General features: G+C 39.6%; 2 protein-coding genes across 7 annotated transcripts in view; both read right to left on the bottom strand.

Moving 5' to 3' along the window:
* Positions 1–10,240, bottom strand: part of PAPOLA (poly(A) polymerase alpha) — a 44,039-nt gene extending 33,799 nt beyond the window's left edge. Inside the window, exons 1-3 of one of the 4 annotated variants that reach the window (XM_038137664.1) lie at positions 9,891–10,240; positions 1,334–1,504; positions 644–710 (exon numbers count right to left, since the gene is read on the bottom strand). In XM_038137664.1, the coding sequence (XP_037993592.1) occupies positions 644–710; positions 1,334–1,504; positions 9,891–9,898 (246 nt within the window). In that variant the 5' untranslated portion in view covers positions 9,899–10,240. The remainder of the gene's footprint in view (positions 1–643; positions 711–1,333; positions 1,505–9,890) is intronic. The other 3 variants (XM_038137662.1, XM_038137661.1, XM_038137663.1) reach the window with 3 other exon arrangements.
* Positions 10,241–10,460: 220 nt separating this feature from the next.
* The window catches only part of AK7 (adenylate kinase 7), a 28,703-nt gene continuing 26,567 nt past the window's right edge, over positions 10,461–12,596 (bottom strand). For all 3 annotated transcript variants that reach the window (XM_038139411.1, XM_038139412.1, XM_038139413.1), the window contains one exon: positions 10,461–11,870. In XM_038139411.1, coding sequence (XP_037995339.1) covers positions 11,820–11,870 — 51 coding nt within the window. In that variant the 3' untranslated portion in view covers positions 10,461–11,819. The remainder of the gene's footprint in view (positions 11,871–12,596) is intronic.

Below are 12,596 nucleotides of genomic sequence, written 5' to 3'. Positions count from 1 at the left end.
CATGATATTAACTTAAGCAGCTTTCAATCTTACATGGGTTACGATATTCTCACTATTTTGTTTTCAGGGATCAAGACACACATAGCAGGACTGTCCCTGCCCATAATCTTGTTCATATATAAATTCTCATTGCATAAGGAAAGTACAGAAAACATACAATCCCAAATATACACAAAGCAAAATAGCTTAAAAAATTAGGTGTTTCCTCTAAAAAAAAACCCTATAATCACCCAAGTATATAACCATTCAAAAAATGTGTGAGAGCAGTGATTCCTATAACCTGGAAAAACAGCATTAGCATTATCAGTCTACAAAAGTAACATCCCAAAGATGCAGGAAGTTCATTTTAAGATCTAGCACTGTTTCATAAAGACAAATACTCTAAGCCTGTGATTACTACAGTACCATATGCATGAATTTTGAGAAAAAGTCAAGTTACATTTATCAGTTTCTTTCTTTGACAAGGTTCTACTATGAAGGGGCAATGATGCTTGTAAACAAAAGAAACTACACAAGGATGATACCTGTTTTGATCCCCAAATCTAAGGTTGATCCCACTAAGTACAGGAATGTGTTTTGAAATAATCATTACAGCACTCTTAAAAACACAATATTGGCAACCCCATGTAAAGTATATCCATACCTTGCTTTCACTGATTTCCCGTATCCATTCCTTTACCAAGTTATTTAATTTTCCCAAAATTAGAATCCTATTAATAAAACAGCAGAATGACAGGTTACAAACTTAAACAAAACTGGTAGAATTTTTTCAAGGCTGTGATCATCATTACACAGTAAGTCAACCTGAGTAACATTACAGATCTAATTAGAGATCTTGTTCTGTATACATATATACTGAAAGTTACTTCTATAACATTCCCACTATTTTTCACCCCTTAGAAATATTCAAGAGATTTCAGCTCAAAAAAAATGAACGCATGCGAGGCATACACACATACACACATGAATTCAACTCATTTTCAAATTAAAACTTTAATTCGTATAACACACGCACCTAAAAGAACCGAGTTCTTTTATAAGCAGTACTGAGACGGGGAAAAAAACCTCTAGAAAGCTTAATAAGGAAAAAAAAAAAGTATAAGGTCCACTACAATGAAGAAGTGATGAAGGGGAAAAAATGCAAACCCCTCTTAAATTTAAAGGCCATTTTAATTCCTCTCTGTGTTTTGAGGTATTACTCTTAATTGAGAAAAATTAAGCTTACAATTCCACTAGGCTTTTACAAAAGCATTTGAAAGAACACACACACACTTGGTCTTCAACAGTCACACATGAACCTAATGACAGAACACAAAACAGAGCGTTCACTCACCTGCGTTGCAGCTCTTCTTCCTCTTCAAATACACCATAAGGTTTTAGGGTTTCGATTAATTTCTGGGTAAGCATGCAGTCAAACTCCTTGGGGGCAGCTAAACTGATGGGTGAGGTAATGCCATAATGCTTCTGTAGTTGCTGTGTTTGTGATCCCTGGGTTGTAACGGGACTAATAAAGGCAATTAGATAAAGTTACTGACAGAAACAAAACAAAAAAGTTATTTATTTTTTCTCATCAGAGTAGATAAAAGACAAGAGATACATACTTAAAAAAAAAAAAAAAGCCCAATGTGAGCATTTTCATCCCAAATCACTGTGTTATATCTGTCCTGCTAAGGACACCAATAGAATTACTTTTCACCTACTCCTAATATGCATTCATTTTTCCCCCTTTATTTTTTGTTTTTATTCTACTAGGGCAAAAGCTATATCAGTTTGGGTTCCTTCACTTTCATAAAGCCTAAAGTAAAGAGAACCATTCATGTCAAAAAGTCAAGCTGATAGCAAAAGTGAAAGTCCCACTCTTGGCAGGCATAACATTCCTTGGTATACTGCTGTAGTATCAGTCCTACATGTTTACACCAATTATATATTATTTCTATCATACAGAATGAGAAATATTTTCACAAGGCTAACTACCTATTACATTTGGGAAAACTACAGCAATACTTCATTTTTACTTCCATTATTTGTCATCATCATCATCTCAAAATTTCATTCCTCATTTCCATAAAGAGTATTAAAAACAATTAAAAATTGACAAGAATACACAAAATATTATATAGTTTTCCACAAGTTAAACCCATTTAATAACTATTCCAAGTACTATAATTTGTTTGCAATCAAGAATTTAGTCACAATGCAAGCTTTAGCACATCTGTACCTTTGCTCATCCGCAAAAAAAAAAAAAAGGCACATCAGGAAAAAGATATTAGAAAGTGTACATTTAAAAAAAATTAACCATCAAGTAATTGTGGGGACTGAGGCAGTGTCTGAGAAAATTATTTTATACTTTATCCTTTATCTATGAGGTTTTAATCAACTAATAAAGAATATGGTAGGCGTTGAATAAATCATATACATCCTAGGACTTAAGGTGTCAATAAAAACATTTTTTTTTAAAAAAAGCTGTTCAGACAAATTACATAAACCAGTAATTCAAATTAAGGACAAAGGAAGTCCCTAAAAGTTTTTGCTCCTTCTAAAACTTTCTTATCTTCAAAAAAAACTTTAGTAATGTCAACACAAATAGTAGCTTCAGCCACTTGACTGCCTCTAAAAAAAGCAGCCAGAAAGCAAAAAGTGTCAATATATAAACGTGCTTTGAATATTTTAACTTATACCACAAAGCAAGTTGTTTGAACTACATTTTCTCCCCTTTTGCCGACTGCTAATTTGAAACAAAAAAAAATGCTTTTTAATTTAAGATTTTTCAGTTTACTTTTGCAGGTTTTTTTAAAGCAGTAATACAAAACAAACAATATTACAGCTTTGTGCAACAATTTCCTCATGGTCTAACTCTAATTTTCACCCATTCATAGCAAGAAACTGAATCCAATTCAGCAGATATTAGACTTCATTAAAAGGGCTGGCAAAACACAGCCTGGCAGACACTAGAGTTCAAAAAAGACTCAATGTCACTCAAAACCAGATTCTGCTGAGCTAATTTCTGAAGTCAGCAATGCTAACAGAAGGCTCTATGTTCCCCCTACTTGTAAGGGCCATGATTCACAAATTCCAGAACTAACAACTAAACCATAATCCTTTACATTGTCTATAAAATGACAGTACATAAACCCCAGCCAAACATCAGTTCTCTTCCCTAGGCTGGTTTACACACAGCCCTGGCAGTGCAATGTACAGCTCTGACTTCAAAACGCCACACTGTCATGCCTTAACCCAGTGCTCCTCCAACCTCTACAAGACCACCAGAGCATGGCCACAGAGCACAAACAAGCTTTGAAACTGCTCACTAAAACAACAGCTTCAAACAGCCAATTACATTGATCACCAGATATACATCTCTGGAAACTGTTACATAAAGCCAGCTACTACAGTTCTTACATTTACTTTTACAATAATGAACCAACGATGCTATCAACAGCACTGTATCTCCCCAACACAAGTGCTTCACCTGTTTTTGAGCATTGAGGAGTTAATAAGTACCCTTTCACTGGGTTAGTGTGTAACAATTCTCAGCACAGCTGCCTTCAAGATTTTACAGCTGCAGAAGACAATCAACATATATCAACACTGAAAAGAACACAGGTAATTCCCAGATAAAAACATTTAAATTGAAGCTCTGCTGTTTACACCTAAGTTAACTCTAGTCTAAGGTTTCTGTAGCACAGCAAAGAATATGAAAAATATTCCATGGAAAATTCAAGAAAAATGGTATGGCAAGAAAGTTTCTTAAGCTTAATGAAGGACAGAATAAAGTAACTTATTCTGTTCATGCATTCATTTAAAAGGCAGCATGAAAGTTAATGTAAACAAACAAGCAAAGGTATATCCTCTCCTTGTCTCCTACCTTCCATGGAGATCATACTCACAGTCCAATATCTTCCCTTAGTCACATATGGGCATATGGACATTCTACCTTTTACTCCTTTTACTTGTGACATGTCCAGAGAAGAGCTTAAGGTACCAATTTTATTCAAAGAGAAAGGTGAAAAGCCAGAGAAGTATCAGTGCTAACCTTCTACCCAAAGAGATTAGAGATTAGCCTTGTTGGGGAGTCAACACCTTGATGGTAGGTCACTTCGGGTACTCACTAAAGTTACACATTAACAAAAAGCAGAGTATTAAACAGCAACTGAAGTTCTATCTCAGCTACTCACTCTTGACAACAGCAAAGACAGATTTGGCAGATCATCTGAGTCTGACACAACTGAAAGCAAGTCTAGGGTTTGTTGAGTTGCAGGATTTTTTGTTTTGGAGTTTTTTTTGTGTTTGATGTTTGGTTTTGGTTTTTAATAAAAAAGGAAAAACAAACCAAAATACCAAAATAAACAAACCAATCAAACCAAAAAAAAGCTAAGCTTTTCTTTTTAAGATCACAAAGAAAATTAAGATACAGTTTGAAGCTTTTAAGTTTGTTTCTTGTCAACTACATATAAACATGAAGATCACCCTATCACTCTGAGATGACCATGAGCTATCTGTCAAATGCAAATACAAAATAAAGTTACAGAAAATTACATAGAGTTACATTTAACATGCTATTGTTGCAGCTCTGGTTTAATCTGAATTGCTGAAGAATTTATACTAACAATTTACCATGTGCAAGCTGGGCAACAGCTTCAGTGGATTTATTCAAAAGTGTTATGATTCAGTATTTCATATTCAAATATTAATTAAATCAGAAATAAATGCACATGTCCTTCTTCTCCTTCATATAAAATACAGACACAATCTAATCTGTGTTAAGATGAAGGCAGTGCAGCCAAACTTTTTCCTCAGAACTTCAAGTTTTGGTAGGCAGTATCATTTTATACTGTTACCAGTAACTACCAAACTAAAAGAACAGACCTTGTCAATACGGTCACTGCTAAAACCCATTTTAAACAGAGTGCAGAAGGGGAAGAAAAAAAACCCAAATAAAGCTTGTAAGAAGCTTTACAGTTTCCAGAGCATACATCTCTAAACTCCTTTATATGGAAGTGACTAAATGTTGTTCTAAGGTAGAGGAGGGATTACAGTGCCTCTTTTGAAGATCAGGTGATAGCCTGAACACTTCCACTTAAACTGAACATAGCACAAATACAGCTATACCTATGTAACACTGTCCCATATAAAACTCAGACTTGCATAGTAATTCCATGTTCTGTACTATTGTTTGCTTTTACAACACTAGAACCTTTCTCCATCCTCAGAAAAATCAGCCATCCTGTCTTGAACTTTTTCAGATATGCTTTGTATTTCAACCAACTTCTACCCCACAAGCAAACCTATCTTTCTAAACACTTGTTTTTTTTCTCTCCCTGTATTCCACGTCCATTCTAATAGTACTATTTTTAGTGCTATTTCTGTTAAGATTTTACATTTCTTATCATAAACAAAATACAGTTGCCATCAGCACCACACCACCTAAATATCATGCTCCTGAAATTTGGGAAACTTCACAAAAATAAAAGACAAACAACTGAAATATTAAAAATACAAAGCATAATACTGAACAAATCATAACAATTTAAATCCCCCTAAGTTTCAAACTCATCCACATACTAAGACAAAATACACAACTTGAGGATTCTCAGTGATTATCCTCACTTCTCTATTTGCCTCTACTGATTAGCTCAGCAAAATGTATTTATTTTTATTTGCTGAGGTAAGACACCCAAGTCAGGTTCCTGAAACAATACTGGTCATCACACCATCTGGTTAACCAGCTGGAGCTAAATTCAAGGAGCTCAAGCTCCACTGTGTCCAGATTCAGAGAAACTCCATTGAGGGGTTTTGCTTCTTTTTACATTTCCTTCAGCAATGAGTGACTGGCAATCCAGAGTGAAGATTCCAGCTTAATGCTAACGCCATCGCTCCACACCAAGTTTCAAAAATCTAGGCAGGAAATGTCAATGAAGTCTGTGCAAATCAGTTACTGGGGAACATATGTTTTAAACGGTTAAGACAATACAGCTGTCCCTCCTGAATAAAAGTTTCAATATCTAGCAGAATATCACTGGACCATTCAGGCCATTTATTATGTCTTCAACTACCAGTATGAGGAGTTCAAAACAAACACTGATTTGAACAAAGGCATTGGAGCAATTGCAGGTAACACGGGTACGGAAGAGGCTCACCTATGGCAAAAGGAAGGTCATTCATACACGTTCTGCTAACCTTGGACATTCTCTTGAGCTCTCTGGCTCTTCTGTTCGTTCACACAGAAGAATCGGAAAGGCAGCATGTGCAAACAAAAACCCACCCACAATAGCCTTACTAATAAGATTGAAGGAGAAGTTTCTCAAGTTTAAAGAAAAGAAAGTGCTAATGAACTGCACAGGCAGCAGTTGCCCAAAAACTATTTCTACTGCTATAAGGAGACAAAAAACTCAAGAGCAATTTAAGAAATTCATTAAGGCTGTAGCAAAAGATAACAGGGACTATAAATCCCACAAAGCATTTCACTGTTAAGAGATTAATTTGTCTCAGTGGTGAAATCTGCTCAGCCCAAAATAACTGGGTTTCCAAGTTCTCCGAAGTACCTTTACATGAACAGGTATACTCAGTCCTTTTCTAGAGCTACACTGGAAGACTGAAAGCTATTGCAAAACCATATATTCTTGCCATCTAATCCTCAGCACAGATTTTTATATTAATTGCTTCTCAATTAAGAAAGCTACCACTTTATGTTATGGCAACTATTCCTCTAAAGTTGACCACTGCTCTGCAAAGTTAAGAATAATTTAATTCCTTTCCTAACAGCCTATTAAATTCTCAACTCCCTCTGTTCAGAAACACACTGCTTATCCATTCCCAGTCAGCAAAAGCCATTTTAAACATAGTGCTGTATTTCTGGCACATAAGCAGACAGTCTCTAATGAAAAGTGAAGAAAACAATAACTTTGCCTATGTCTACAGCAAAGTTCAGTGAAAGAAAAAATGAAAAGTCTTATTCCAGAAGCGAGAATCAGCTTGACTGTCCACTGGAAAGAATAACTCTTTAATGACATTCCAAAACTCTAATATAGAAGTTACCAATACTAACAATACTTAAAATTTATAGGTCTTATGGCACTTTTAAATGTTCATGTATATGACTCAAATCACTTTTCTACTTCTGGTTACATAATAAAACAAAACATTTCAAAAGTATTTTGCCATGAATTCAGCAGACACAGACATTCAGTAGCATACCAAGAAACAGATTCATGTTTTCTCTATTTGGAGAGTTAGAAAGCCCCAGGTTACATGACAAGACTAAATCATCACTCTCATAAACATAGCTCCAGCTTCACTGAGTCAGAAGCCTTTCTGTGTAAGCCCCAGATTCAACCAAAATACATGAACAGCTTAGTGAATTCATTCTTCCCTGGCATCTTATGTTTCCGATAATGCCCAGGACCATTCTATACCTAACTGTGCACTAAAATATATCTTTATGGTGGAGGAAATAGTCATCCTTGTTTATAATCAGCTTTATAGTCAACAGCTTCTTCCTTATACAGCTGCTAGCACTTCCTACATGAGAATTTTAACAAAAAGTCACATAAGTTTCTAGGATAAATTTTAATTATAAAAAAATACTAAAGGCTTCAGTAAATGCCAGACATCAGCATCAGCAGTCTTATTACTGATGTACCACATACAGGAAGAATTGGATTGGTTTTATACTTTTGTATCATATTGTTAATAAGTGCAATATGAACACTGGTGTACCGGTGAACTCTGGAGAACCCGGAACTCCAAGTCAAGAATAATGACAATCTCTGGTTGTATAAGGAATCAGTTTTGACAAGGCCTGTCAATTGCAAACACCAAGGCTGAAAACGAAGTTTGAACAAAATATTGAAAGGTCAGGCCAAAACCAAAAGAAAGAAAGAAAAAAAAAAAGCACAAAAAAAGGATTTTTGTCCCCATGAAATTTTGGCAGTAACATAGGGTTGTTCCACTTCCACTCAAAAAGATTATCATCCAGAAGACAGAATCAACTGTCTGGAAAGAATTGCAGAAGAAAAAAATCTTCCCAAGCTGTCTCTTTCTTTTCTCTAAAGTCAGCGGTATCACTTCACAAACTCAAGAATTAGCATTACCAGCATTTCTACTTGCTGGCATTATAATACTTACTTTAAAGTCTTGACGGGATGATACCAAGTCAACAACGTCAAACATACAAATGACAGAACATGTGCATAAAGTGAAAAAGGCTCATTTCTGCTAACTACAAATAATCTCCTGTACTAGTTAAGCAGCCAAGTAATGCTTACACTGAAAATAGAAATAACTCGATGCCATTGTAACTATGTACTGTTACTTAAGTGTGTCTAGCTAAAATATCATAGACACCTACATCAAGAGAAATCATCAAATCATTCCAAACTTTTCCAAGTTGAAGATCGCTATTATTACAACACATAAAAGTAGCCCAAACTTTTAAATGTTGTTACTAAGCCTTTGGAATTTATGTAGTCACAACATAATAAGCTAAGAATGAAAGCAAGTGGAATAAATACCCTCCCATTTTCCTGAGGCTGAAAAGCCTAACCAACTTCAAAAGCTGACTTTTGGTAACTTTTCATTGCCATAATTAACATGTGCAAAACTTATCAATAAAGACATTGGCGCTTCGTTATACAAGCATTAGAACCTACTCAGCATAAGCATTTTCCTTCCTGCATTCATCCACTGGTTCTTTCGCTACCATAAACCCTCTCAGATAAACTTCTATCATGTCATCTACCCCATGACTAACTTTGCAGTACTTCAGACTGAATTAACAACTACAACAGACAACCCTGGCTATTCGCCACTTAAAAGTTGACATATTTTTAACCACAGTGAATAAACCCAAATTATAACAGTGAGAGAAAGAGTGTAGAATCACAAATTCTTTATATTTCTCCTTCAACAAAAAAAAAAAAAAAAAAAACCAGACCAACTGAACAAAATAGATAAACATGCCTTATTCTGAAAAGTCACTTGATAACCTACAGATCACTGTTTCCCTCCATCTCTATAATGTAATAAGATACTAAGATTATGAACTTCAGAACTGAGGAGCTGCAAGTTTTGTCGTCTCGATCAGAATTCATAAAAACGTCAGAGATGAAGGGAAAAAAAATGAAGCGGAAAAAAAAAAAAAAAGAAGAAAAAAAAGAAAAGCCAGAGATGGGGTGAAAAAAAAAATCAGCGAAAAAACTGGGATGAATAAGGTCACACTTCGTTATTCCTGACTGCCAGCAGGGTCACGGCACGGCACGTCCAGTGCACAAGCGCCCCGGCTCCCCGGAGGCGGGCGGAGGGACGCACGGGCCCGCCTGCCGGCCGGGGGCGCTGCCCGGAGCCGCCGGGAGCGGGGGGTTCCAAGGGCAGCCCGCCGGCCTCGGGGAGCCCACTGGAACCAGCGGCCCAGGGTCTCCTCCCAGTACAGGAAAAAACTGCCCGCGTGGTCACAGCGGGAGAGACTTCGCGGGGGCTCTTGGGGGGAAAAGCGCTTTACCCTTAGCGGCCAGGGCGAAGCAGGGACAAACACGCGGGTCTCGCCCCTTCGCGCGCCCTGACCCAGCGGCGAGAGCGGAGGCCGCCGCACGCGTCCCCCCCCCGTCCCGCAAGTTGCCGCTGCGAGATCGCGAAGGCGGCGATAAGAAGGCAAAAGCCATATCACTAATCACCTCCGGGGCTCGCACGATGGGGGGCGAGAAAGCGTGCGGCTCCGGCGGCGCGGGCAGTAGCAGCAGGGCCGCACACTGCGGCAGCGGAAGCGACCGGGCCGAGGGGACCGCGAGGGGGGAAGGGCCCGAGCCCCGGCAGGAAGGGCTCGGGCATGTGGGAGCGCCGGGCCGGGACCGGCACAACGCGAGCCCCGAGCGCGCCCCGCGAGCTCCCGGACTTACAACGGCATCGTCTCTCCGGCCCCTCCTCCTCCTCCTCCGCCGCCGCCACCACCGCCGCCGCCGCCGCGTCGTCCCCTTCTTCCTCCCCTTCTTCCTCTTCACCCACCGCTGCCGCCTGAGGACCGGTCACTCGTCCAGCGGAGCGGCGGGAGCCGCGACCATGGCACGGGCCGGGGCCAGGCCCCGGGAGCGGAGGGAGCGGCTGTGCCGGGCCCGGCCGCCGTCGCCGCTTCACTCGCCTCTTCCCCTCCGGCCTTCTAACATGGCGCCCGGACGCTACCACAGCAACGTCCCGGGGCGGGGGGAGCCTGACGCAGCGCGGCGGACACCCCCACACGGCGCGCACGCTATCCCGGCCGCGCGTGCGCAGAGGGAGGTGTGGCCGCGGGGCACGCTGGGGAATGTAGTCGCGGCGGCGGCGGCAGCGGCGCCGGCCGAGGTTTGAAAACAAAGCGCCAACGGCTGCCGGGCGGCGCGTGCGCGGAGCCGGCCGGGACGGGACGGGACGGGACGGGACGGGACGGCTCGGCTCGGCTCGGCTCGGCTCGGGAGCAGGGCTGGCTCCGGGAGCAGGGCTGGCTCCGGGAGCCGCCGCGGCGCTCTGGGCTCGGCCCGCTGCGGAAGGGCGCGGGAGAGACTCGTTCAAAGGCAGCCCCGAGCGTGGCTGTGGCTTCCCGCGTCGGGCTCACTGTGCGTTCGTGCCCTGCGCAAAGCAAACGGATCCTTTTCTACGAGTTATTCTTGAAACATCTGCCGGGAGTAGTCTGCATAAACTTTCAGAATATTAAAAAAAAAAAAAGTCACACTCTTTGTAGATTAGCTCAAAACTTTATTCTTAGAAAAGTCAATGCATTACACTAACTCTAGAGAAAACCTTGTTTACGCTCCTTTTTAGGTGTCCTGGTTTCATCTTTATTCCAAACAATAGCACTTACAAACTAGAAAAGTTTCAAAAGCTACCGATTATTTCATCAACTGCTTCACAGGACAAGTGGTGGCTTTGGCTGACAGCATGTCAGACACATAGATCACAAAAATATGTGTTTCTTTAGAGTAGGAGATGATGGTTCTGAATTCTATTCCCAACTTGTCTGTGTAACTATGAAAACAGATGAAATAAGATACTCTACCAAAACACTAATATATCTGAATAAAAACATTGGGCATAAACATGTCTAAAATTCTGATATTCAAAGTTACAGACAATATATCTGTCAAATGTTTCTTTCAGGTCTTCCACTGGTTCTTGCCCTCTGTTTTGACAAAACCCTGTATTTGTTTCACACCAAGTATGCAATCACTTCCAGCTCAGTCAGCACAGATAGGGTTCCTGTGACAGCTGGATGAAGTCAGCAAAATTGAGAAGGACAGCCATGTGCTGGAAACTAGATTCTTCCTGAATCTCTAAAAAATATGTATCTAGTGTTGAATGCTGAAGTTTATTAAATGAGTTCTACAGCCATGTGTTTGATACCAAAGTAAAACACAGGTTTTATGACATACCTGTGCTGGGAACCTGTTTACCAGTCAGTCTTCAGAGCAGCACAAGAAGACTGTATTGTGTGACTTTTTGCCTCTTGGTAACTGGGAGGGGAAATAAGAGAGTTTGCTGCTTCTATTTATTTCCTTTTTCAGTAGAAATACTTTTTTTAATAAAAGTTTTTCTCAGGCTAGCTGCCTACAATCACTAAGGATTAGGAAAATAATACACAGATGTGTAAATGTATCAATCAATACATGCAGCAAATAGAAATGTTGTAGAAGAGAATTAAAAATCCAGTACAAAATAGTATTAAAGTATGATAAATAAAAATGAAGATTGCATAGTAAGCCTAAACAAAAACAACATCAGAAACTAAGTATTTTTTATCTAAAATGTATTAGGGATTTTCTCCCTTTTTGTTTCACAATTCCTGTTGCTTCTAGGATTTAACGTTTATTCCAGTCAATATCAGGACTGTTCTTGAAGAGATATTCTGCCTATAAACAGAAGAATTTCAAAATTACAATTATTTTCACATCTCCAACTTGGAAATATATGCAAAATATCAAAGATATAGTCGATAACATTGCTTTAAACAAAACTGCAGAACGTATTAAATGTAACTTATGGCAGAAAATGTCTCTATATCAGAGAAATCTCTTTCCCCAAATACTATCCAAAATACCATTGACCTCACTCACCCTCTTCATAGCAGTCACTATTTCTATCCTGGGCAAGAGAAAGAAGTGAGCCATTTATAACAGTTTTTGTCACTCCAAGGAAACGTGTAGGGAGTACCCTAGATTCTGGTTTCTGGACCCACTGATACTGATCTTCAAAAGCTATGCAGTTATGAGGGAAGATCTCATACCCCTACAGCTACAGGCAGCTGTCCCTCACCAGTAGGCAAAAAGAAAACATTCCTTAGTGCCCAAAGTTAGATTGTAACAACATTGCTTTCATTTCAAGCTTTTGCTTGGTTAGAAAAATGCTCTGTTTCAGCTTCTAAACAGCTTGGTTAGGATGTGCAGGCAGAACAGCAGCACAGCAGTAACGTTACAGCACCTGGATTCCTGTTTGAATGCCATGACCTGACCCTGCTCGAAGTGGATAACGTCCTGAGGTCATTTGCAACTGGAATTAGTCTTTGCATTTCCTACAGGATTTTCTCCTTTATTTATGTGTGTATTGTGAAAGGAATTACCAAAGACCTTGCATTTATC

This window comes from Motacilla alba, chromosome 5 (assembly GCF_015832195.1).
Source record: "Motacilla alba alba isolate MOTALB_02 chromosome 5, Motacilla_alba_V1.0_pri, whole genome shotgun sequence".
Taxonomy (NCBI): Eukaryota; Metazoa; Chordata; class Aves; order Passeriformes; family Motacillidae; genus Motacilla; species Motacilla alba.
The sequence above is the reverse complement of the archived record's forward strand: the minus strand, read 5'-3'. Positions and strand labels throughout refer to the sequence as shown.